At 43.0% G+C, this 27,760-nt stretch overlaps 1 protein-coding gene across 5 annotated transcripts in view; it reads left to right on the top strand.

Annotated features, from left to right (window-relative positions):
- Window positions 1–27,502, top strand: part of CHRDL1 (chordin like 1) — a 448,603-nt gene extending 421,101 nt beyond the window's left edge. For 3 of the 5 annotated variants that reach the window (XM_052662911.1, XM_052662912.1, XM_052662910.1), the window contains exons 7-12: window positions 3,001–3,068; window positions 10,097–10,265; window positions 13,697–13,906; window positions 19,531–19,698; window positions 21,687–21,776; window positions 25,848–27,502. In XM_052662911.1, coding sequence (XP_052518871.1) covers window positions 3,001–3,068; window positions 10,097–10,265; window positions 13,697–13,906; window positions 19,531–19,698; window positions 21,687–21,776; window positions 25,848–25,978 — 836 coding nt within the window. In that variant the 3' untranslated portion in view covers window positions 25,979–27,502. The remainder of the gene's footprint in view (window positions 1–3,000; window positions 3,069–10,096; window positions 10,266–13,696; window positions 13,907–19,530; window positions 19,699–21,686; window positions 21,777–25,847) is intronic. The other 2 variants (XM_052662915.1, XM_052662913.1) reach the window with 1 other exon arrangement.
- The last annotated feature ends 258 nt before the right edge of the window (window positions 27,503–27,760 follow it).

The following is a 27,760-nucleotide window of genomic DNA, read 5'->3' as shown; positions in this document are numbered from 1 at the left end:
TGATGGCCATTGTGACTTAGGCATTATTTTTTGATATAAACAAAGGTGAAAGCATCTTCACTTTTACAAGGTTAGTTATGGTTTCCAAAGAGTCTGCATGTGGTCTTTGTCTGCCATCTTCACTCAGACATGGAATAACCAGGAAGAGATAAGTATGCTATTGGCTAAGCACTTAATTCTGTATGTTTGAAGTTCAATTCAGTGCATAAACTGAGCATCTGATGTGTACCAGATCACTGACCCCCACCCCAGAGCTTCTGACTTACTAGGTATGGGGTGGGATCCAAAATTTTGCATTTCTAACAAGTTCCCAATTTATACTGATGTTGCTGATCTGGAGACCACACTTTGAGAACCAGTGATGTAGGCAACACAGAGGGAGGTCTAAGACATGGTCTCTAAGGATTTGCATTCTCTTTAGGGAAACGAGGTAGGCTCAGGAAACATTTAACAGCAGAAAATATTGTAAAGTGTTTTAGTATTCATTCATTCAAGAAATTGAGTAAGTATAACTACATGCCCAGCCCTGGTCTAGGTGCTGGGGTTGGTTACATCAGGGAACATGATAGACAAAAACCCTTGTTCTCATAGGAGAATTTTAGTGGGAGAAAGCAGACAAGAAATAAAATACATATACCACAAGATACTCTTGGGTCTTAGAATGGAAAATCAAAGATGGTGGTAAGAAGTATCAGAGGGTATTTGAAATTTTAAATAGGTGGTCAGAGAAGATCTCCTAATTCCATCATTTGATGAGTATTTATTGAGTGACTGTTATGTATCAGGTACTGTTATAGATCATGGTGATACATCCATGAAAAATAAACAGGACAGGTCCTTATAGTATGAATACACTTATTTGGGAGCAGGGAAATCTGGAATTCGGGGTGTTAGCTCTCGTCAACTGATTATGTGAGTGAATGGCTCCTTGCCCTCTCTGAGCCTTGGTTTCTCCACTTGTTAAATGGAACTATTGGACAAAATTTCAAAATAGATGAAGTCCTATACATCTCTAAGGCTACAGGATGCTAAGTCCTTTATTGTGCAGTCGCTAAGTCATGTTTGACTCTTTGCAACCCCCTGTCCTCCACCATCTCCTGGAGTTTGCTCAAGTTCAAGTTCAAGTTGGTAATGCTATCTAACCATCTCATCCTGTGCCTCTACTCCTTTTGCCTTCAATCTTTGCCAGGATCAAGGTCTTTTCCAATTAGTCGGCACTTCACATCAGGTGGCCAAAGTACTGGAGCTTCAGCTTCAGCATCAGTCCTTCCAATGAATATTCAGGACTGATCTCCTTTAGGATTGACTGATTTGGATCTCCTTGCAGTCCGAGGGACTCTCAAGAGGCTTCTCCAGCATCACAATTCGAAAATACCAATTCTTTGGCACTCAGCCTTCTTTATTGTCCAACTCTCACATCTGTACATAACTACTAGAAAAACCTCAGTTTTGATTATAAGGACCTAAGTCCTGTAGGCAGTAAGAAATATGTAAGAGTATTGGAAGAAGGCTTTGTAGAAGAGGAAAAACTGAATGTTTTTCATAGTCATACAGGAGTTCTGAGGTGTGGGAGATGGGAAGGTAATTTCAGAAGAATAATATGAGCAGAACCATGGAAGCAAGAATGGGAGCCACAGGTTCACTGAAGAGTAAGGAGGTCAAAGAGATTTCATTGTAGAGTAGCTAAGATAATTGGATAGGAGGTAGATGCTCAGTAAAGATGAGGTGGGGGCTGATTATAGAGAGTCTTACATGGGAACCTACTGAGGATATTTTTTTGATCAGAAAACAATACCATTATATAGTCAAAGTAGTGTTTTAGGAAGATAAACCTAGAAATCACAGTTAGGTCTTCAACATTCATAATTTTTTTCCAAGAGATGATCTTTGAATCATGGAGGGTTAAAGCCATGCTTTGTTTTATGTTACTGCTCAATGATAATATTGGTATCAAATGAATTTTGAGGTCTTTTTCCAGCCCTAAACCAGTAAAATACTTGAACCAGTAACATGTTACTCATTAGAGTTAGGTTTTGAAAGTTTGGGAGATTAATTAGAATAGAAAATTCTTAATGTTTATATATTTTTGTATTCCTTGTTATCCCATGAGATATATGATTGAATAGATATTGGGTTTATTTTCAACCAGGTACTCTCTCTCTCTCTCTCTCTCTCTCTCTCTCTCACACACACACACACACACACACACACAAATAGTACTCATTTAGAGTGATGCAAATATCTCTAAGCTCTTCCCATCTGCTTATTTGGACATAGATAACACAAGGCAATATTTTTGGAGATTATTCTCTTATTTTTTTATATTTAATTAGCTGAGGAATATCCATATCTGTTGTGCATTTGTCTTTCTCAAGGCTGAAAGTAGAATCTTTATCCTAAAAGCAATTAGTCTAGAAGGAACTAAAATGATAAGGGTTCACTGTTCAAAACTTGGGTCGTGGAGACTCAGAGAAAGGTGTCTCAGGCAAAAATAGAAGATATGGGTTGTATAAACACTCTGACCACAGCAAGTTTTACGTTAACTTTCAGATCAAGTTATACCTTCTTAGAGACATAATGGTGAATTTAACAAATCATGACAGACCAAATTCACAAAACTCTCATTCTTTAAGGATAGTTTAAACACAAGTTGAATATGACCTGTAAAATACTTAACTGTCTTTGGAATAAAATAAGCAGAAGTGACAATGATGGCTATATTACAGTGGAAAATGATGATTTTCCCTTTCATTTTCCAAATTCTGTGTAATATTGCTGGATGGTCTATTTTAGAAAGTGGCAAATTTCTTTGAAGTTGTCTTGAAAAATGAGGCACACCCTGGCAGAAGTCTTTCAGCATTGCTGTTCAAAGAACAGCCATAATGGCTACAATGTCTAAAGAACTTTGGGATCATAGAACCCAAAGGGTTACTGGGTCACAAGGATGATATCTTTCCCTTCTATGTATATATGATTCTTTATTTCTTTTTTAATAAACAGGGGATGGAGAATTGTCATGGGAACATTCTGACGGTGATATCTTCAGGCAGCCTGCCAACAGAGAAGCAGTAAGTGTGAATAGCTCAAATAATTCAAGACTTCACAGCATCAGGCCAGACTGCCCTCCCTCCATGGCTACTGTCCCAGCGAAAAAAGGACCTATCTCTAACACCATTTTTCATCCCTGTCCTCGGAAATTTGAATGCCATCATCACCAACCTGGAACCATTTAAGTGTGTTGTGTAATTGGTAACCGAGGCCAGGACATGAATACAAAAAAATCATAGCCCAGCCTTTAGACACTCTTCATCTAAATTAGAAGTCATCCTTTTGGGATGACTTGCCAAAATATTTGTCTTCTGTAAGGAAGGCAAATCACTACCCCTAGCTCAACAGTGAGGACCTTCTGTGGGATTGCAAGCTAGGTCAGCCCATCCTTTGGGCATAGGTACCTTGGACATGTTCACATAAACCCTTCCCTAAGTTGTAGGCTCTCAGTCATACAGCTGGAAGAGAGGAAGGGTAGCAGCCAGATTCCCTTTCTCTACCTGCAGCATCTTCTCATTTCCCCTCTTGGTGCTAATCTCAGAATAACTCTTAGGAGTGGTCATCTCTATGTATAGTCGTAGCATCTCTTATTCCTTTTTATTTTGAAATAATTAACAAGAAAGAAACCCTCCAATAAATATATGTTTAAGTACAGTGACACTCCAGTTCTCTGAAAATCAGAAAAGGAGATGGTCCAGTTCGAATGATCTATCATATTTTGGGACTTTATATATAGAGAGTCCATATGGGATTGTATGAAAAAATCATGAGTGTGCAACTTTTGAAAATGGTAAAGCATTATAGAATTTAAAGAATCTTTAATTTAATAAAAAATGTACAAAAAGTACAAAATGAACCAAGGCATTCATTGCACATAAATGGGCATTCATCATACCCTTGTACAATAGAGGTATGTGTGCTCAGTCACTTCAATCGTGTCTGACTCTTTGCGGCCCCATGGACTGTAGCCCACCAGGCTCCTCTGTTCATGGGATTTCCCAGGCAAGAATACTGGAGTGGCTTGCGATTTCCTCCTCCAGGGGATCTTCCTGACTCAGGGATCAAACCCACATCTCTTGTGTCTTCTGCATTGGCAGGCGGATTCTTTACTGCTAGCGCCACCTGGGAAGCCCACAATAGAAGTAGACAGAGCAGTCAATGTAGAATTATTTTCATAAAAGCAAGACAAAAGGAGACAACCTACAGGCTATCTCTAGGGGCTTGGTTAAATAAACCCAGCCTATGGGACATCACGGAGAAGGCGATGGTGCCCCACTTCAGTGTTCTTGCCTGGAGAATCCCATGGACGGAGGAGCCTGGTGGGCTGCAGTCCATTGGGTCGCGAAGAGTCGGACACGACTGAGCGACTTCACTTTCACTTTTCACTTTCATGCATTGGAGAAGGAAATGGCAACCCACTCCAGTGTTCTTGCCTGGAGAATCCCAGGGACGGGGGAGCCTGGTGGGCTGCCATCTATGGGGTCGCACAGAGTCGGACATGACTGAAGCGACTTAGCAGCAGCAGCAGCATGGAACATCATACATTTGTTAAAAAGAATGTGGTACTGAACATCAAAATGCAGTAAAGTGGAGGGAGTGCCAAGATATAGTCTGAAAACAAACAACATTCAGGATACAATGTATACTGTCATTTACTTCTGTAAAAATTGTCAGTGCATATATGTAAATGCATACTAAAAAATCTAGAAGATCATATACCAAGGTGTTAAGAGTGATATTCTCAAAGGGGTGCAAGTGGGCAGGAGGAAAGGTGCATGCGTGCTCTATGCTCAGTCATTTCAGTTGTGTCCAACTCTTTGAGATTCCATGGACTATAGCCCACCAGGCTTCTCTGTCCTTGGGATTCTTGAGGCAAGGATACTGGAGTGGGTTGCCATGCCCTCCTCCAGGGGCTCTTCCCAATGCAGGGATCGAACCAGTGCCTCTTAGGTCTCCTTCATTGGCAAGTGGGTTCTTAAACACTAGCGCCACCTTTGTGTTGTATCTTCTGTATTATTTGATATATTTCAATGAGCATGAATTAGTTTTGTAATAAATTTAAATGATTTTGAAAACTTTAGGAATTAGTTCTCAACAGACATTGTATATAAGGTAAGGAATTACAGGTCAGGCCCAAGAATCGTGAGGGTACAGAGAAGGTGTTGATCCAGGACCTAATAAAATAATGAGTACCAACACAACATCTCAGTGTGGCTAAGGCCACCACATGTGCCACTTCTGACTTCATGTCCCCAGCTTGCCAACGCCCTCAGCAGTGAGATTAAAGGATTTGCATTTATTTTATTGCCTAATCATATTCTTTTCAAGACACTCCTGTTTCCGAATGAGTGGAGAAGGATTTGTGGGTGGAGTGGAGAATACTCTGGATGTTTCGAAAAAACAGCACTCCTGCAAGAGAGTGGGCTTTTCAGCTTGCAGTTTCCTATAGACCCCAAGGAAGAATTTTCTCCATCCAGCGATAATACCAGCTTTATACTAAGTGAGATTCCTTCCAGATCCTGATAGGAGAGGATATCAGTCTCCCTGTTCTGTGTTGCAAACTTCACTTTTTTCTCAGCCCCAATTTTTTTTTTATCATGGTATGAAATTGAGAGTGGCTAAGTTAGTCACTGCCAACCAGATGCCATTCTAAGCCAAATTTAGGTCTCAGTCACCTTAACCTGGGTGCCTTAGCTCCCAACACTAAGCACTGTGGCCCACTCGGTGGTTTTGCTGGTAATGCCATTAATTTTCATTTCTTCTTGACTTCATCACAGGCTAGCCCCACCTCCATCGTTGTATTTCAGCGTCGTTTCATTGTTCTTCTTAAACTGCTAGTCACCGGACTGGACTTAATCCGATACTTCCCATAGCCAAAAAGGTCAGATATAGAAGGCAGGACCTTGAAAGAGTTATAAATTTTCAAAGGAGGTCAAGACCTATCTTTAGAAACAAATATTTGGGCCTGGTAGGCCAGAATGTCCAGATGGTTCCACTTTATTATAAATAAATATTTTCCTTTGTTCTACAAGGGATAGATACTGTGGGATATGATTTAAATAATAAATAGCATCTGTGGTAACAGAAAAGTATGTACCTGGCACATAGTAGGCACCCAATAAATATATCTTGAATGAATGGGCATGGAAGGTGGAGTGAAATGTATGTGTGCATGTTGTAAAGATGGAGGGCGGACCATTCCTTAATGTTGATTCATAGGAGTTTCTCCCAAATCAGAGAGAAATTCTTCAAACTTATTAGGAGGTAAGAGAATCCCTTCTGAATACCTTTTGCAGGCCCATGGGAGGGAAAGAAGGGCAACCATAACAACACATTTCCTTCTTTGTGGATTTTGGGTTTTGTTGTTGTTTTTTTTTTTTTTTTTTTTTTTTTTTTTGGCATTGCACTGTGTGGCTTGTGGGATCTTAGTTCTCTGACAAGGCATGGAACCCGTGCCCCTTGCATTGGAAGCTTGGAGTCCTAACCACTGGACTGTCAGGGAGGTCCCAACAACACATTTCTGATTCAGTAGACGGTGCTCTTTAGTAGACTGTTCCTATTCCCAGGGAACCATCATAACCTTGGGTCAACAGAAACAGAGCTGATTGGTTTATTTTGCCAAGTGGGCTGAAAACCCTCAGTTTACCAAGTTTTACAAAATGCACAAGTAGGAGAACCTGCAATTCAGTGATGACTCCTTTGTAAAAACAGTTTCCCCAATGGTGCATGGGCATGCACCCTCAGTCGTGTCTGATTCTTTGTGGTTCCATGGACTGTAGCCTGCCAGGCTCCTCTCTCCATAGAATTTCCCAGGCAAGAATACCCCAAGAGTGGGTTGCCATTTCCTGCATTTTCATGCGAAGTTGCTTCAGTTGTGCCCAATTCTCTGCAACCCCATGGACTGGAGCCTGCTAGGCTCCTCTGTCCATGGGATTCTCTAGGCAAAAATACTGGAGTGGGTTGCTGTGTCCTCCTCCAGGGGATCTTCCCGACCCAGGGATTGAACCTGCAGGCAGATTCTTTAGCACACACAGTGAGTGCGCTTGCAAAACTATAGCACAGACACAGAAACAGGAAGGCATTTCCCAGGCCATTTCTACACTTTCATGTTTTCCTATCTCTGCCAAAAAAAGCCCATATATCTTAGACACTGGAACAAGCCAAGAAGAAATTCCCGGGTAGCTTCTACCATGGCAGGGGATTTTTCCAACACCCGGAAAGAACTGTGTAACAGCCAGCTCAGAAGCCTGAGATATTTGTCAGTCCTGCAAGTCAGTAAATCAAATAATACCAAAATATTGAGCAGAAGAAAACAAAGCCTTGCTATGTGATCGTTTCTACCTAACTGGTTTTGACCTGCTTCCTCAAGCAGCCTATTATTCAAGGCTGGTTTTAAAGATAAGCTCGAATTTCACTTATAACTCCAAGGTGTTAATGCCTCTTTCTCCTTCCTGGTAAGTTCTGAGGTCAGACAGGCCTCTGGTAAGCCTCTTTCCTTTGTTCAAGGAAACACTCTTAAAGAGCCATTACTCCTAAATCAAAATCACACATCACCACCCCTACCCTGGGGCCAAAACAGAAGATCCTTAATGTCAGTGATTCTCAACCTGGGCTTCACATTATGGTTCCCTGAGGAGTATCTAAAAATCTCGTTGCCCAGGCCTTACCCCAGACCAATTCAATCGCAATCCCTGGGGGTGGGATCAGTATTTTTACGGCTCCCCAGGTGATTCTCTGTGCAGCCAAGGTGGAGACCAGAGGTGTGTGTGGTTGTGAATGCTGTAGCAGACTTCTATATAGGAGAGAATTTTTCTTTGCAGCAGCTTTTAAGCAAATATTTGTGGACTCCTGAGCTTAACCAGATATGATCTCTCTCATGTCCCCCTCCTGTTAGCCTTCCTCTCTCCTGCCCTGCTCTCTCACTCTTCTGCCATCTCCCAAAACTCGGCCTTCACTGTCACCCCAAATTAAGTCCCTCTTCTTCTTGGCCTCAGTTTCTCTGTCTGTAAAACAAGTCTTAAGTGAGATGAGGTTTGGAGAGGGCTGGGCTGGCCTCTGATCAAAACCCCTGAGGTTTTTGTGTGTGTGTGTCATGAATCATTTTTCTACCCTTATCATATGTCCAGGCTCTGAGTCCCTGGTACCGAGCTTTTCATTTTGTGTTTGCCCGCATGAATCAGAGAACTCCTTGTACTTGCAGCTTATCCTGGGTCAGCAATCTTCTCTCCCAAATTCTAGCTCCATCGAACCTCCTCCTTTCGGCATCTGTAGGACACCCACCAGCCAAACTGTCCTCTCTTTGGCAACTGTATTCCTTTGGCAAAACTTTACCAAACTCTAGAAAGGACAGAACAGTCTGTAATGGCCTTTGTGGAATGTGAGTTGATTGTGGCAGAAAAAGACATATGAGCCATTGTGGGAATGAAAAATATTTGCACTGAGAATACTGTCTGTGTGCATGATAATAAATTGATGTAAATTCTTATTGTGTGAGTTTTTATAGCAATGTACCAGCGTGGGCTTTTCTTAGATATAGAATTAATGTTTTCTTTCTCTTACTCCAGCTCCTATTCACTCTCTCCTTCTCCCACCAAGGCCTTCCCACCCCCTAACCAGGAGAGTAATAATAATTCCCAAAGCTAAATTTTCTACATATGTATCTATAGAGCATAACTATAATAAATGTTTTATGGGATGGTGGGGTCAGGGGACCCCATAACTACCATCTCAATGTTCCCTGCTATTTCTGTCATTGAATATAAGGATCTTCCTTTTCAATTGCCTGGTTCTTTCAGGGGATCCCCCTTCTCTTACCCCTGACAATTAGCCCTAAAACACACTATTATTTGGTTTTAAGCCTTAAGGTTGTAGCCTCTGTCCATTCCATTCTCTTCTACCCCTATTCTACTTCATCTCCTGGATGAGGGTTGCATAGCAGAATATGGACTTATCATGTGTCTTGAACACTTGCTGAAAGAGCAGTGATGGAGTCATCTGTACTTACAAGACTCTAAGCTTTCATGAGGGACTGTGGCTTTCCTTGATCCATTCAACAAGGCTTCGATGAGTGCCTTCTAGAGGATGGAGACTATTTTAAGGCACTGGAGATACAGCAGTGGATACAGCAGTCTTTGCCTCTGGAGCTGACATTCTAGTATCATCCTACACAATCAGTGCTTCTGTCCATAAAATGTCTGGGGTATCTGTGCCCTGCTGTGTGACTTAACCTCATTGCCTACATCTGCGTGCATGTCAGTACCTCTTATCCAGATGAGACTTGTCTCCTGCCTCTTCTTCCTATCCAGTTCACCCTACACATTATCAGGACTCAGTGTTTTGAAACACAGCTTTTTTTTTTTCCCCCATACTTAAAAAAAAAAGAAATCCCTGAAAGACTTCTACACTCTCACTTCTATTGCCTACCAAATAAAGTTCTCGCCCCTTAGCCTATCATTTCAAGTCCTCCATGATCTGGCTCTAACCCACTTTTGGAATGTTATCCTCCAGCTGTTCCCTTTTATGGATTCTATGTTCTCTGCTACACCTTCTCAACTTGGAAATCTCTGCCTGAAATATTCCTCACCAAGTCTGCCTGTAAAAAGTCTACTTACCCTTCATGGCCCAGGTTGCAAACTCTCCCCGACTATAAGCTCTCTGTCTTGGTCTTAATTTGCACAGCATTTTATCCTTCTCCTTTGGCCTCTATCACACTCTGCCTTGTATTGCAGGCAACAATCTAACTTCCTAAACCCAAAGGTGAGATTCTTGGGAACAGGAAAGATACTTTACCCTGGGGGATTATTTCTCCCTCGAGGCTAGTCTGTGAATCTAGTCTGGTCTCCTACCAGGAGAGAGACATCTCAGCATGCTACCTGTGCTATTGGTCCTACACACCCCAATGCCTCTATTGGATTTGGGTGGACATGGAGTTAAGATTAGAGCTCATCACCAAAACTCATCACACAGCCTCTAAGGTAGCTAGATCCGTCTTAGTCTCCTCATGGGCAGAATCGGACGGGGCTGAGTTTGTCCTTTTGTCATTTCACAGAGGCATTCTTATCACCGCTCACACTATGATCCTCCACCGAGCCGACAGGCTGGAGGTCTGCCCCGCTTTCCCGGGGCCAGAAGTCACCGGGGAGCACTCATAGATTCGCAGCAAGCCTCAGGGACCATCGTGCAGATCGTCATCAATAACAAACACAAGCATGGACAAGGTAAGGGACAGGCTTCTTTGGTACCAGACCCAGTTGGGGCCTCAGCAGCCCCAGCCTCTGGAGGGCTGGAGCTGGGAAAGGACCCTTTATCCCGTGCATATCAGACATTCCCACATGGATCACTTACCATCCAGTCTACCATGCCAGCGTGGACAAGCAGCTCCAGGGGACTGTCAGTCCAAAGGCCATCGTTTATATTTCAGGCATATATGCCCTTACTTAAGGACAAAAGGTGAGAAAGCAGTGAATCTAATACACCATCAAGCATTTTATCCCTTGCCCCTGGAGGTTGAAAGTCATTTGGGAAGGTTCACTGGGGCTTTAACAAGATGAAAGGTGGTTTGTTTTCCAGCCGGACACCCGATCTTCAAAGGTACTCAGCTCTGAACACTTCTAAATTTCTCATCCGAACCTTAGAAATAGCAATTCTTACCCATCGTTGCCCCAGCTTCTCCTGGGACTCTCATTGAAGGTACTTATTCCAGGCTCCATACACAGGGATTCTAATTCATAGGAGGAGATTATGCTTAGAAATGAATAATCCAGTGAGAAATCCAGAAACCTCCTGGCTGAGCCACAGGCAGACTGATTAGGTTAGTACCACCGTGTAGCCCACTCGGAAGACCAGCTGACTACAGCAGGTACCCACACGAATCCACGGTCCCATTCCCTCCTGCACATAGTTCTCCACCGAGACCCTGCACCACACCTCCCTACCCCACAAGTAGTGGGGTGGGGGGAGAAATTCAATCAAATAATTGACTGCTTCTTACTTTTCTAGGCATCCTGTCAACCAGCTTATCAGAGCACAAGCTCAGCTGGTTCCTTATTATGAAACCACAAACATGTTTTGTTTCCTTTAAAAGAAAAACAAATCAAAGGCAGTTCTCTGAATGGGTTAAAAGTAATAAATTATTAAACTGAATGATTGAATAACATGGGTGAAAAACAATCCGTTAAAAGAACTCCTACTATAAATCTCAACAAAGCTAGTCAGGCCAAAGCTAGTTGATCACATCTGTTACTAGTTAGATGTAAATTTCAGATTACAGATTTAAAAAAAATTAATTGCTTTTGAAACTAAGAGGCTTAAAAGAAGAACATTCAAAATAAAACTCTTAATAAAAAATGGTGATGTATTAGCAGAATTGGAAATATTTACTATTGATCTGGGTTTGATTTGAAATTTATTATTTTGAAATTCCAAGGCATTCTGATATGAATTTACTAAAGGAGGAGTTTAGGTAAAGATGCAGTTTGATTTTCAATCTTAAATTGCCTTGAATAGATTCCATTTGCTCTGAAAGAATTTCAAAGTCTTAAAAAACAGGAGGGGAAATGGACTTTGAAAAATCCTAAATCCCATAATTTCCACAGACCTCTTCATTTTCAGGGCAGAGGCTCATCCCTTCATTTCTCCGTGTCCTACAAAAGCCCCAGCTGGTTTACATTTATTCGTTACCCCCATTAATTTGGACTCAGCCGTTCTCTCCTGACCTTTTTTTGTTATACTTCACTGGAGAGTCACTTGTGCTCACCTCCAACTCCCAACACCCCAGTTGGATGACTCAAAATCATCTTGAGAATTTGTTGGTGAGGAGAAGGCTGCATTTTACCCTAGAGAATCGATCTCACTGTATCACCCTTCAGAGTGTAGGCTCTCACCTAGTCTGGATGATTCCCCTAGTCCAGATGTTTAGGGGAGAGGTAACCTGGCTCTCCATCACTGTGGGTCCTGGCTGCCGTGCTTCTATCCCTCCTGCTGACAGCATACTCCTCTGAGATACATCTCCTCTGTCCCTTGCTAGACCCCAAGAGGAGAAACAATAAGACCCCATCATTCTTGAGTCCAGCCTAAGTTTTCCTGAAGCAGAATCTGCACCCACGTGATCACATTGTCCAGAAGGAAATGCCACTGTCTGGCGAGGAGAGAGAAGAGGGATGGACAAGAGAGAGAACAACACATCTGGTCCATCTTGTCCTGTGATTCCATCCTCACTTTATCTTTCTGTAATTTGGTTCCTCTCTGGTTTAGGGTCTTTGAAATCTTTACATAGATTGACCTGTTAGAGTGCCTAGTACTAGAGCAGCTCTTACAGAGGGTAAGAAAAGGCAGCCAACACCGTCCATATTTCCTAATGTGACCCAGTGGACTTGAAGAGAAAGAAATAGCCCAGTGAGTCATCCTTCTGAGGCCATTGTCTTGCAGCCAAATCATTCAGTTCCTAGAAACGCCCCAAGTGGGGCTCCTTCTCCCACCCTTGCCCCTCCTTAAGTGATAGGACCCACCCTAGAGATGTTGTTGATTTCAGTGCCTACTGGTCTCCCCGGGTATGATGAGATGATGGGAATAATGAGAAACACACCCAGTCCCTGTCATGGCTGGAAATCTCCAGAATGTCTCGGCACTTTCCAAAAGGAGAGAACTCATTCTCAGACCTCCCTGTTTGCAGCATGGGCAGGTCTTACACCAGAGCCTAGCTCTGTGCCTTACCTTACGAGTCAGATATGTTTTGGTTGGTTTGCACTGAAGGTTATTCCTCTGACCCTTTCCCTTCATAGGCCCCACGGCCTGCAGCCCAAATGCTTGTTCTTGCAAGCTCCACCCCCCCCCCCCACCAAAAAAAATCCCTGGAAGCTGGTGACTTCTCTTCCACTCAATAAATGTAAGACCACCAAAGGGTAGCTGGAGGGCAGGCAGTGATTCACTGTAGCCAAATCTCTACAGCCACTATGAAGAGATGGGATATTACCAGAAGATTAGAGGCAAAAAAGGCTACCTTCCACCATTTACCCAGGAGGGGTGGGTCCTTTTCCTCTCAATCTTGTCTCAGCACTTTCTTTCCCATGTCAGAGAGTAAGCTAGCACTATTAATCTCCATACCCACCTGTGTTACTAGATCAGATTCTCATAGCATTTGACCTGAAGGGATTTGCTTCAGGATCTGGAAAAACTCAGCACTTTGAGAAGAGCAGTAGTGTTTGCTTCTAGCCTCCCTAGGCAACAGACCTTCCTGGGAGATTTTCATGCCTAGAAGCACATCCACCTGGGCCATCCCAATCCTCTATGGAACTGCAGGTCTGAATGCATCATTCTAGCCAAGGTTCCTTATCAGACACCCAGGACACACAGAACTCTGCTTTCATACATCCATTCATTCCTCCATTTAGAAGATATTTATTGATGGCCTTCTGTGTGTCAGGCCCTTGTGGGCATCCAGAGGCCTGTTGAAGATCTGGAATAATTGCTGACAGTGGAACAAGGCCCATGCTCTTTTTGGTTACAGAAGCTGCTCTGTGAACCTATCTCTATGGCCACGACAAGAATGAAGGATGCTTGATGTCTTAAGGGGTTCAGGGCTTGGACTCTGAGTACAGGGGCCCATTTCAGCTCCCTAGCCTTTAATTTCCAGTCCTGCGTTCTCTTCCAGTGTGTGTTTCCAATGGAAAGACCTATTCCCATGGCGAGTCCTGGCACCCAAACCTCCGGGCATTTGGCATTGTGGAGTGTGTGCTGTGCACTTGTAATGTCACCAAGCAAGAGTGCAAGAAAATCCACTGCCCCAATCGATACCCCTGCAAGTATCCTCAAAAAATAGACGGAAAGTGCTGCAAGGTGTGTCCAGGTAAAAAGGCAAAAGGTGCGTTGGTTGGAAGCCCTGCCTTTGGTTGACCAAGATTCCTCACATAGTCATCCTCAATGTTCTTTGAGCATCAGAAACCTGCCATGTAATTGTAACCGTAATAGTTCTACCAATAGCTAATAAGGAGCTACATCCGCTCCCCTTTTGAAGGGCTGATAAGGTGGTTGCTTGGAAGACACTGACTTACCAGAAATTGGCTAGGGATTTGCTTGTGTCTACCACACCTCTGAACCCATGTAGCCATAAGGACTGAACTTAAACCTTGCTTTTCTAAATCCTAGAGAAGTTAGGTTGTTGTGATTATTAGGAAGGACAATAGCCTCCTTCGTTAATATCACCATTTAATTTGTCAAAGCACAATTACCTCCATTTTCTCTTGCAGACAGGACTAGAAATGGGTGAGGTACAGTGGAAGGAGAGTGGGTTCCGGTCCTAAGCTGCTGTGTGACTTTGGAAATGTGCCAGATCAGTTGATATCCAAGCTTCCTTCCAATACTAAAATTCTATGATATTATCATTTCCCTATTAAAGAAAAGAAAATTAAGGTGTATAAAGTGAAGTGACTTGCCCAGAGTCACAGAAATAGATAATAAAACCAAGGCTTGGAACCCAGGTCGCTTCCAGCCCATTGTTTTTTCCAGGCCAGTAGAAGATGTGAAGTGTTTGTTTGTTTGTTTGTTTTAGTAAAGGCAATCGATTAGTTAAATGGTGGTTTTGACACATGAGCTAGAGAAAAACACAGTCCATAGTATTGGGGTTTACAGAGTACTGGATTGGTAATCATGCATTCTGGCCCTGGCTCTGCCACTGCTTTCCTATGTGACCTATAATGAGTCACTTCACCTCTCTGAGCCTCAGTTTTTTTCTCTATAAAATGAGAGAGTTAGAACAGATATCTTATGGCTTTTCCAGCTCTAACCTTCTAAGACTGAATGAATTAGTCACTTCCAGGCACATGAATTTATCATTTCTTATGTTTACCTGCAAAGCATTATTGTAAACATAGATTCAAAAAAAAAGAACAAATGTTTTAAAATGTAGGCAAAGAGTTAAATCATTTATTCAATTTAGACAATTCCTCATGAGTAGCAGGTAAACACAAACTTAGTCAATGTATATATGTATTTTGAGTATCTTCATGTAGGCCAATGGTTCCCAAACTTCTCTGCACATTGGAATCCCCCAGAGAGCTTCTAAAAATACCTATGTCTCATCCCCAGCTATTATGATTTAAGTCATTTGAGGTGTAGCCTGGGGTTTGGAATTTTAGAAGACCCCCAGGCCTTCTGGTCTGTAATTTGCAGACAACTTTGGGAACCACTGCTGGAGGCTCAGGTTGGTTTATGGTCTTGCTAATCAAAGTATGGTTTCTGGACCAGCAGTGCCTGGGAGCTAGTTAGAAAGGCAGATTCTCAAGTCCCACCCCAGACCAACTGCATTTTAACAAGGTTGCCCAGGTGATTCCAATGCACATTAAAGTTTGAGAAGCACTGATTTATAGCACAAACAGAATCTTTCTTAATGTAACAACCTTCATCTTCCAAAGTAAACAAGGGGCAACATGTGGGTAGGAAGGCCAGGAGCTATCTGATATGAAGTGGAGGATTGGAGCATTAAGGTTGATGATGAGAGATACTTAGTAGGGACAGGGAGAGAGCACATTCTGTGGATATGAACATGGCGGCCACCCAGCCACGATGACCTTATAACTTCCAAGTTTACAATCTCACTGGAACCCCCAAGCCTTTTAGTGTCACTTAGAAGTAGGTCCACCAATACAGTGTTCTCTCCTGTCAAGGGTCTAACACCTAGAATCGTAAAAGTAATAGAACAAGATAATTTCAGACACAAATTAATATTTACCTAGACTACGCAGGTAAGTTAAACCCTCCTGCTATATAATATTCTAATTTGAATCTCACACCTTCAAACCAAATCCCATTTCTTTGTATGGTTAGGATTGGATGGGTGCAGGTGATTCAAATAAGAGGGAAGGACACAGAACAAGTGCTGCCTTTCAGACTAGTGGCATTTATTCAAATCTTTATGCTTATCTTTTCCTAAAAAAATTATTTATTTTAATTGGAGGCTAATTACAGTATTGTGGTGGTTTTTGCCATACATCAACATGAATCAGCCATGGGTGTACATGTGTCCCACTTTACACTCTTTGGCTAAGCAGTGCTACTAGAAACCCAAAGAAAGTGATCAGAGACATACAGATATATACAAACAAGGATTTTTACTGCAGTGCTGTTTACCATAGTGAAATGTTAGAGACAACCTGAAAGTCCACCAGTATGGAAATGGTTAAATAAATTGTGGTACATCTGCACTGTGGTATATTATACAGCCATTAAAAATCACCATAGAACAAGATTTAATGGCACAGAAATATGCTTGCAATACATCTATTAAGTACAAAGAACAAGCTACAAAAGAATATGTAGTTATGATCCCACTACTTGTGTTTATGAATAGCATTGATAATATGCTTAGACCAAAAAAAAACAAAAACTGGAAGGACATATGGCAGAATGTAACAGTGGCCATCTTAGGGTGACTGGATGATGGGCAGTTCTTATTTTCTTCTTTTTGTTTATCTGCATTTTCTAAATTTTCAGCAGTAAATGTGTATGACTTTTATAACTAGGAAAAAAAATAAAGGCTTTTATTTTTTAAAACTGCTCTCAGAATCCCAATTGGCAATATCTTAAAGAGTCTCATTGACTAAACCTGCTTCTCTGGAAGAGTGGTTTTTCCCACTTTCCCGCACTGCTCAGACATGTAGAGATGGCAGACTTACTGGGCAACATGGAGGAGAGAGTGTCTTGTCCCATTCAGTCACCTGCCCTCAGTAGGCCACACACAGGTGTCTGTGAATTGTAAGTTTCCTCTGATAGTCATGTTTCCCTCCAAGAGTCACTAGCCACGGAGGTGACTTCAGAGCCTCAAGGGGCATGCACTTGTTCATGCAGCATGCAATCTGGAAACACATATTCTGTGCCTACTGTGTGCAAGACATGGTTCCAGGCACTGAGAATAGGGAGATAAAGCAGACAGATGCAGGCTACTTGCCAGCAATGCTCCTTACATCCTGGCAGGAGAAGAAAGACAATGAACACAGAACAATAAGGTAATTTTCTGTGGTGCTGAGTACTAGGAAGAAAAAAAAAAAAAAAAAACACAGAGATCAGGTGAATGGGACAGGCAGGGTGGAGCATTTTCAAAAGACTGGTAAGGGTCAGCTTCTATGAAGAATGATGTTGAGGAGAGTCCTGAATGATGTGAAGGGGTGAAAAAGTGAAGTCATGACATCCTCAGCCTCTTAGACAATGACACAGAACACAGAAGAAAAGGAATAAAGGAGTGAGCAGGGAAGAGATTGACAGAAGAAAGAAGAGTAAATTCAGTTATTCATGCTGAGAACAGAAAGGAGAGAAAATTTGCAAATGATTCAGTCAAAAATTTTCTTAGAACAAACGATTGCAGGGCCCTCCAGTAACAAAGCAAGGCCAAAATTTAGGATGTGAGTTTCACCTCTCTCTTGTCTTTGTTCTGGTGAAGGCTGGCCTTGCTTTATATATCAGTGGCCATCTTCGGAGTTGTGTTGGACTTCTACTGCCTGAAGTTTCCCCAACTCACTCTCAACCGCACCATACTACCCCAATACCCAGATTTCCCGTAATGACACATTCCTTTTGGGTTACAGCAGGAAAAGGTTAAGACTTCAAGCTTGTTTCTCGGGCTGGGATAATACTGATACGTCTCCTGTGTCAGTCATCCCCACTTCCGTAAGGAATGATTTCTCAGTTTCCTAGTTCTGGAGAGCTCAGGACATGAACATTCTCTTGGAAAGTGGTAATAGCCAGAAATGACTTCAGGCATGTCATGCTTCCCTGGAAGGAAATGAAAGTAGGTGAACACGCAGTGATCAGGAAGAACCTGGAAGTGAAGGGTGTGGAATGAAGAGGTTGCCGAGGAGGTAGCTCAAAAGACACACTCTGTTTATTTACTCTTAATATTTTCACGTGCCAGCCTGGATGAGTCACTAATGGATTTTGTTGTTTGTCGATCCCTTGTAGTGAATAAATTAAGCTCTTGGAGGAGAGGGGTTGTGGGACAGGCTGACTTTTTAGGACACTGGGAGAAATTTTTAGCATATTATAGGTACTTGCAGTCCCTTCATGGATTTCTTATGGCAGTTATAGCTATAGCTGGTGAGCAGGATTTAACACATGAACCAGACTCTCATTCTAAAGCTGATAATTAATACACAGAGGTTCCTGTATACTCCGTGACCTCTTCCCCCCTCCACTCATTTGGAAAGTGCTAGCACACATCCCTTAATTACCTAGCATTTCACCAAGAAAGACCAGCCCACCAAGTAATTAAATTACTGAAAAGAAAGACAAAAGGGGAAAGTAAGTTTGACTCTAGGATAATCTGCAAATTGTGTAATACAACCTGAAATCACCCAGAGAAGACTAGGATTTTGTCCTTCTAGTGCCTAAATGGTGGTGGGAATGGGAGAGGTAATCAGGTCAGCAGGAGACATGCAATAGCAATTTGAATACAAACTCTAGTCCAGATGCGTGTGACTGGGTAAGAGTGAATCCCCCTAATTAAAGTCACGGGTCCAAAGCACTCAACACCCAATGCTTTCATCAGATATTCTTACAGATGGCTTCTGCACATATTCAAAATCTGTCAGGGTGTCCTCGGCTTTTCTTTGTTGTTCCTGATTTGAGCATTACGCTTTAAATACACAGCTGAAGAGGGTGTTCATTATGAGGCCAGTAAGAACTTAACTCACTGATAACCAAGCAAGGGCAACTTCTTTTGGTAGGGGGCTGAGGAAAGAGGAGCATAGAACAGGAGGAGTAAGGGGGCTGGTATCCGTATGCCTGGAAGTTGAAATCCAACAATTTAGTGTATACTTTAAATGATCCATAGTTGAGGGATTTGACCAACTTTTTTGTGTCTTCCAACCATTCGTTTGGCACAGTGTACATATGACTAATCTGACATCTAGGTTTTGGCACTGGTGTTGATCTGGTATTAGCATTCCCCTTGAAAACAAATCAAAGAGTGTTCAGAAATGTCAGCCCAATTTGGATAGATCCTTTGGGCAAGTATATGCACGAGTGAGTGTCATAAATGTTTTCTAAGTATACCTAAATGACGTTAGGGAAGTTAACTGAGGCCTTCCATCAGCCCATTCCTTGGGTCTCTGTTGGCAACACTGAGCTAGGCCAACCATAATCCTGACCCAGCATGGAAAATCCTCTGTTCCCTTAAGTGCCCAGCACCTTTGTGTCTGGTCACATTCTTCCTCTTCGTGAAGCTCCACTTTTCAAGTGATGGTGGATCCATTGTGGGTTTGGGGCCAGTGTTCTGTCATCACGTGGACTTAAAGGTCATGTGCTCTTTTGTGATCTGGTGACTGTTACAGCGGCAGTGAAATGTTGGTGGAATTTCTATCTCTGTAGGAATGTCCTTGTAGATTGTCCACTTTTGATGCTTGTGCAGCGCTGTGAATGCTGAGACTACATAAATGCAGAGGTTTGCTTTGACTTTTGGAAAACCATGACAAATCTCTACTCACTTCCTGATTCCAGAAGAACTTCCAGGCCAAAGCTTTGACAGCAAAGGCTACTTTTGTGGAGAAGAAACAATGCCCGTATATGAGTCTGTGTTCATGGAGGATGGGGAGACCACCAGAAAAATAGCACTGGAAACAGAGAGACCGCCTCAGGTAGAGGTCCATGTTTGGACCATTCGAAAAGGTGAGCCAGACGACATTAATCTCTTGTTATTATTATTTTTTTTTGTAAGGGGGACACAGGGAAGGAGGGGAAGAGTCATCGTTTTTCTTCAACCTGTTCCCCTGTTTCAGTCAGAAGATTTCCCATTTGCTTAGAAATGAACACATGACTCACGCAGTTGCTATTGTTCTCTTTAACTGTGACCTGGGCTAAAAAGTAAGTATTGACCATAGGGTCTGTTGTCTTTCTCACACAACCAAGGCTGGAGGAGTGGTTCTTAACCCTGGCTGCACATCAGACTCATCTGGGAAGGTTTTTATATACCAAATGCCTGATCCTACCCACAGAGAGTCTGACTAATTGTCCAGGAGTGGGGCTTGGGCTTAAGGGTTTGTTCAGAAAGCTCCACAGGTGATTCTGGTGTACAGCCGGGATTGTAAACTTCCCAAATGTAATCTACTGTTGTTTCCAAGATGAAGCTCAACAAACATGAAAATGCATTCATTCAGTGCCAAGCAGAGTCTCGAATCATACTGAGACCTCTTGCCTCAAGAAAATTATAGTCTCACTGGAGGGACAATCCCAGGCATGAGGTCCCATTCCTTTCCTGATTACTCCCATTAACTACCCAAGCAAGCTACATTCTGTTCATTGTGAACCTACATCTATTCAAATCATCCCATAGCTAAAAGACTAAGCTGATCTAGTCTGGTCAAGTTTTCAAGGAATCCAAGTGTAGAGGTGACATTTCAATTTGGAAACAGTGCACATCCTTTTGCAACTGGATCCCACCTAAGACTCAAGGGTTCTCAAACTCAAGTAAGTTTTGGCATCACGCAAGGTGCTAGGGTGAGACACAGCTACCTTGCCCCATCCAAGATATTTGAGTGCAGTCAGCCAAGGGGAGTATCTAAACACTTGTGTTTCTAACAAATAGTCGGATGCTGCTGCTACAGGCAGTACTTGGACCCATCTTTTGAGGAACAACTGCACTAGTATTTGTGGGCCTTTTTTTGTCTCCTTTCTTTCTCAAAAGAACAGGAACTTCTCTGTACCCCTTTAAAAATATGCTAGAACACACATATAAGGCTCAGCACTGTTTATTTTTGCTTTTGACCTAGGCATGTTGGTTTGCCATCTCTTAACTCCTTAGCTCCTTAGTCACCAGGACTAAGCACTGTTCTGTTGGCTTCCCTGCTGGCATTGCCCCACAGAGGGGTGTGGATGCTTTTCAACTGGTTACTATCACCTCTAAAGAGCCTGTTGTACACAACACTAGGTCACCAAAGATCTGTGCATGCTGGACAGAGGAAAACCCAGGTTCCATGTCCACTGCTCCCTGTAGACCTCTGGAGGTTTATTTAAGTGGGCTGGTAACATTGCTCCTAAACTGCAAGGCAGTTTTCTATTGTTCACATGTTATTCTGATGAAAGCTATTTGGGCAAGGTTGAGACTGGGAGCCCGGTTATTTTCACTCTGCCCATTTTTATAAGGGAAAGCAAAAGGAGCTATGATTGTTTCCCAAAGGAAAATATGCTTTCTGGGGAGTTTAGGAAGTGGGATGGCTTCTCCATTTACACAAATGACCCATGTGCCAAGCCCACTTCAAGTTCTCACTGCTGAGCCAGGGGAGCAGCCCAGTGGCTTGGCAGGGACATAGCCAACTCAGACGGGGGGCAAGGGCAGAATGTCTAATACTGCCTTTGGCTACAGAAACTCCAACCAGCAGCCATGCTTGATTCCCTGTGGCTTTCCCCAGGAATGGGTCCCACGGTCAGCAGCTCTGTCTCCCTTATCTCCATCCTCTGGAGAACCAGTGAGCCAAGAAAATAAAAGCAGTCAATTATAACCCTCGAGTCAACCAAGTTCCTGGTTAAGCACATTACACAGCCCAGCTCGAGACTCCTAAGCCCCAGTAATAAGATGATATGCTTAGCTCAAGCAGAAAACAGCGTTGCTGGTTCCAGACAGCACCTGACCACCTGCCTGATTTTTCGCTTGGCCCCAGGCATCCTCCAGCACTTCCATATTGAGAAGATCTCTAAAAGGATGTTTGAGGAACTCCATCACTTCAAGCTGGTGACCAGGACAACGCTGAGTAAGTGACAACTGTCTTCTCTCCTCCTTGGAAAACACATCTAGTTTTCCACATCTTGTCTCCCCAACTGAAGTACCGGCTGTGTTCTCACTGAACAGGAGCAATGCTCCTCATCAATTTTAGAGAGACTATTCTCTCTCTCTCCTCTGGGTGATGAAACCCAGAGTCTTAAGAGATTCCGAGGTCTGGTCTACCCAGATGTGGAGATCTCACATCTGGAAAGCTATGACCTCACTGGTGGGGCTGAGAGAGACAGAGAGAAGATGACTGCATATCGATTCTTGGATTGTCTCAAAGTTCTGATTGACTCCTTGGAACTGCCCTGGGTGGTCATGTTTCTTTAAAAGCACTCAAGCCTACTAGCAACTCTCCCTAGGTTTTCTAGGCTAGGTGGAGCCTGGGACTAGATCCTGCTAGGCACCGAGGGAGGGAGCGAGGTGGGGGGAGGGGTGAGAGGACTTCTAAAGGAATAAAAGTCACAGAATTTCTATCCACTGGGAATTCTAATGGGTGAGACAGAACATGAAAGTGTGTTCATTATGAATTAATATATTTCTGAAGAGTTAAATACCTAAGTGTTCAGGGAAATCTGTGAAAAACAATGAGATGAGAGCCACGTGGGCTTAGTCGGGGAGGAGGTGGGTTTTGAAAGAGAAGGGTGTGATTGGGCAACAGGTCAGGAAATCAGTCCAAGGAGAGGGTACATCGTAAGAGAAGACTCAGACAGGAGCAAAAAAGAAATGTGGGTGTGGGTGACAAAGAATCACAAAGGCCACATAGGTTGCACAGAAAGGTGAGACAAGTTGGAGGCAGAAAGTAGAGGGCCTGGAAGAAGCCAGTGAGAAGTTGAGATAGCAGCAAGGAGCATGGGTAGTTGCTCCAAACTTATGCACAATGTATCAAGTGTATGAAGATGGTGCCTTGGAAAGATGTTTCTTGCCTCTCAGATGCATTTATTAAGCATGTATGACTTTGAGAAGCCATATTCTAAAGAAGCCAGTTGTTCCATCGCTCAGTCACATCTGACTCTTCATGAACCCATTGACTGCAGGACGCCAGGCTTCCCTGTCTTTCCTTGCTTAGATTCATGGCCATTGAGTCAGTGATGCCACCCAACCATCTCATCCTCTGTTGCCCCCTTCTCCTGCCCTCAGTCTTTCCCAGCATCAGGGTCTTTTCCAATGAGTCAGCTCTTCACAGCAGGTGGCCACAGGATTGGAGCGTCAGCTTCAGCATCAGTCCTTTCAATAAATATTCAGGATTGATTTCCTTTAGGATTGACTGGTTTTATCTCCTTAGAGTCCAAGGGACTGTCAAGAGTCTTTTCCAGCACCACAGTTCAAACGCGTTAATTCTTTGGTGCTCAGCCTTCTTTATGGTCCAACTCTCACATCCATACATGACTACTGGAAAAACCATAGCTTTGACTAGATGGATCTTTGTTGGCAAATTGATATATGCCACACTAAGAAGTTGTACTTGATCTCCAGACAAGAGAACTCCAGTGGGGGGTTTTAAGCATGTGAATGATGCATTCATATCTGGATTTTAGAAAGTGGTACTTGCTATATGGGGTGGAAAGTGGGTTTCTAGTGAGAGAGCTGGTGATCATCTGTAGGAAGCTGTTAGACTGTATTAAGTCAGTTAGACAGAGGAGAAGGTGTCCCTGTGAGGGGCGGAAGTTACACCATCAAGATCAGGAGCAAAGAGAGAAATGAGTTTAGAATGACTGCAAATTAGCGACTTTATAGATTGAGTGAAGAGTAATACTATTCACCAGTAGGAAACTGGAGAATGAGAATTGGAGAAAAAAATGAGTTTTATTTGGAACATGTTTGAAGTCCATCTGAGCAGAGTTATCCAGTAGGCAGCTGGACATAAGATTGGTAAGGTCAAGTGTTTATTCTGCAGGAGTTGAGTAGACAACTAACTGGACAGTAGGAGAATTCAAACGGAGTTGGAAGTTCCTATGAGTAGGGAATAAAGGAGGCAGAATCTAGGATCCCACAATCAATAATGTGACTTTTGAAATTGCCGATTAATTTCAGAGAACATATTTTTGTTCATACTGTGAGCCAGGCATTGTGCTAGGCACTGGGGCACTTGGAAGATGATTTAAGCAAACTCTTCCCATCACAGTTAGCATTGGGGGTGCATAATGGAGGTAGACGATGTGTTCCTCTGTGTGCAGCTGAAGGCGGTGAGTGATGAGATGATCCTGCAGAGTCACCTGGGGACAGAGAAGTGCAAGCCTGACCCTGTGTATAATGTGCCTGTCACATCCTGGTGCACTGCAGGGCTTCAATGGAAGCTGCTTTCTTAGATGACCCATCTCCCCTTTCCCATCAAATCTAAGAGACTAGAGAGAAGTGAAGAATCCAAGTGAGAGAGGAGCAGCAAGATGGGAGGCTGTAAGGAAGGGGGGACATGATCTCCTCTGGTGAGAGAAAGAAAAGAGGTTCAATGTCAGTTCTGGATTAAGACGAGCTTGCTGATCTTGGACAAGAGGTTCTCCAAGTGGCAACCTTATGGGGATGAAAGGAAGACTGAAGAGGGTATGCAGGTGGGCATTTTGTTAGGAAGCCTATTTGCCAGAGCAGGATGATAGCAGGGGAAGGAAACTCATGCCACGGAGGGACCAGGAAAGTTAGAAAAGGGATGGTTCAGAGACATCCGGTGGTTTCCAGTGCTCAGCACAGGGTACACACTCAAAACTGCTTGCTCAGTTAGCATGACTGGAGGGAGAATAGAGAAGTTGGTAGGGACACATTGGAAATGTGGACAGTTCTGGGGGAGGGGGGAGAAAACAGGGACTGGAAGGGGACCGGAATAAAGATGACAGGAAACGGAAGGGATGCAGTTGTGTTCACTCAGAGCAGAGAGGGGTCCCCTGGTGGATGTGATACTGGAACTCTCAGCATGTGGGCATAAGACAAAGCAGAGGGGAGAGTTGTTGTTGTTGTTTTTTAATATACTAATCAAGTTTAATGACAAGTCAATTAAAAAAAGATTGACTCAGTCTAAAATATATCAATAGACAAAGCAAGCACTATTTTACCAGTTCTTTGTGAAGGGCCTTCAAGTTTTTATGTTCTCATTCTTAGCATTTAGTATACATTTAAATATATCTAGAATGCTTTTATTTTAATTTAATATATTTTTTACTTGGAGGAAAATTGCTTTACAATGTTGTGATGGTTTCTGCCATACAACAATGCAAATCAGCCATAATTATACATAAGTCTCCTCCCTCTTGAGCCTCCCTCCCTTCCCCCTCTCCCACCCCCCTAGGTCATCACAGAGCACCAGGATGGGCTCCCTGCGTTATACAGCGACTTCTCACCAGCTATGTATTTTATACATCATAGTGTATATATGTCGATGCTACTTTCTCCATTTGTCCCACTCTCTCCTGTTACTGTGTCCACAAGTCTGTTCCGTCTGCATCTCCATTCCTTCCTTGCAAATAGGTTCATCAGTACCATCTTTCTAGATTATATATATATACGTTAATATACGATATTTGTTTTTCTCTTTCTGACTTACATCACTTTGATATAACAGGCTCTAGGTTCATCCACTTCACTGGAACTGAGAGGGGAGAGTTTTTGACAAAGGGTGGCAGGAATAAAGAAACGAGCAATAAATAATCAAGTAACCCAAACTAATATTCAGGCCTCAGAGAGTAAGCCAGGAATGCACCAGGTACAGGTCCCCAAAGTGCCTTATTTGACCTACTGTCACCTAAGAGCTAACGACCTGATGGTGAAGCAAGTCCTAAGTGCTAACTAAGCAGACTGTAAAAATCCCAAGAATAACACTTAGGTTTTACTCTTGGGATTCTGACAAATGCTGTGTGTTGAAACGAAGACCCTGTGACCCATGTTCCATATCTGTCCCCAGGAAAGTGTTTCAGGAAAGGTCTGTTTTGCTGAAAGTTCATGATGCCTGTCTTTGAGCTCCCCTGGCGGATCTGTGAGCATTCAGGGAAGCCTTGGGTGTGTCAGTTCTGCTCCTCATTGGCTCTGCCTGCCTCTCACATCTCTGGGCCACTTTGTGTTTGCCTTTTAGGCCAGTGGAAGATCTTCACTGAAGGAGAAGCCCAGATCAGCCAGATGTGTTCAAGTCGTGTGTGCCGAACGGAGCTTGAAGATTTGGTCAAAGTGTTGTACCTGGAAAGGTCTGAAAAGGGCCACTGTTAGACAAGACAGACAGTATTGGATAGAGTAAAGCAAGAAAACTCAAGCTGCAGCTGGACTGCAGGCTTACTTTGCTTAAGTCAACAGTGTCCTAAAACCCCAAACTCAAATGCAGTCAATTATTCACGCCATGCACAGCATAACTTGCTCCTTTATTGGAGTGGTATGTCAGCCCTTAAACACCTCCTCCAAAGAGACTAGCAGAATTTTGAATTCTCTGTGGGAGGAAGAGGGCTAGGACGCCACAACACTGCTCTAGTGTCTGGGAGAATCACATTTCTTTACAGGTTAAAGAGTAAACAAAACCTCTAGAAAGTTATTCCAGTGAAAGAAAGAGAAGGGAATTGCTTAGTAGGAGTTCTTTAGTACAGAGAAAATATTAGTATGAGATTCTTCTCTTTAAAATTTAGAATGTCTTGTGTTTAAATAACTTGCTATATTCACACACACACAGGTACACATACACATGTGCATGCGCACACATACATACTGAACTACAGCCTTCATTCTGAGGCAAGGCTAGTGTAGACTCTCCCCTTCTTTCCCTTGCCTGACTCCCAGGTAACTTGGAGGCAGTTGGCACCCAGGAGGATAAATAAGGAGTTGTGAGTAGAAGGCTCTGCACTTGGGTCTATGATGTGGTTGTTGATGGTACCAATTCTGGGAAAGAATAAAAACACCATTTCATGGCTGCCTTCACTCTGAGGTGGAAAAGAACTTTTACCTTACGACACCACTTCTCTTTTCTCCCTAAACCTCCATAAAGAAGTTAGAATTGAGTAAAACTTTTAGAAACTGAGTCTACATAAAAGAAAATAATTATTTAAGGAAAGAGTTGCTAGAAGTCAGCAAGGTCAGCCATGTGTTTTCAAGTCAACAAAACTCACCAATTAACAGCTCAATCCTCACTTACTGTCCTGAAGTCATAGTTCTCTAGTCTAAAAATTTTAGTTAAATGATGAAATTCTAGAAGCTTCTTAAAAGGGCAGTTCCTTTTCTCCAATTACAGGAGTTGGTTTTTACTTGGCAAAGGGACTCCGTCCTCCCAAGCTTCAGTTAGGAGAATTATTGCTCACTGGGGGAAATGGGGATTCTGATAACAATCCTTATCCTAAGCCTTCCTACTGTTCTCCTCTCATGCACCAAGCATGAACCTGAATCATGGATCCCAGTGAGGGCTGCTCCAAAAATGTCTCTTTGCAGCCTAATACCAGAGCCCAAGTGATCCATTCTGAGGGAAAACTATAAATTCTCCACAGCAGGAATCTCAAACCTGCTTTCTAGATTTATCTCCTCAGGGGGGCCTGGATGAACTCTAGTGAATACTTAAATATTAAGGACCAAGAAATCCCATTTTTCCTACTCTGTGACCATAAGTAAGATGAACATTTTTTTGTTATTTGACACCAATAGGGAAAAATGTAAAAGGTCCAGTCTTTATGGCAACCTGGCATAAAGGAGTCTGTTCTCATCACAGAGACTGAGGCCTGGTGGCCAGGCCTTCAGGAGACCAGCAGCCTCTCAGACACATTGTTCTTGAGGAGGGGAGGGGAAGGAAGGAGGACATCCAGAGTATTAGTGGTGGGGTGGGGGGGTTAAACATTAAACAGCTGCTGTCTCCCACCCAGAGGTGGCAGTATTTCCATAGCGTGGAAACAAGTCATTGGATCCTGAGTCAGTGGTGATTCCCCTTCTGATGACTCAGCCCCAAAACCTTCCAACCCAGGTGTTCTCTGAAAGCTCAACCTGAAGGGAACACCCAGGGAGCTTCCCTAGATAGACTGT

The sequence above is a fragment of the Budorcas taxicolor genome, chromosome X (assembly GCF_023091745.1).
Source record: "Budorcas taxicolor isolate Tak-1 chromosome X, Takin1.1, whole genome shotgun sequence".
NCBI classification, from domain to species: domain Eukaryota; kingdom Metazoa; phylum Chordata; class Mammalia; order Artiodactyla; family Bovidae; genus Budorcas; species Budorcas taxicolor.
Note: the sequence above shows the minus strand (reverse complement) of the source record. Positions and strands in the feature narration are given on the sequence as shown.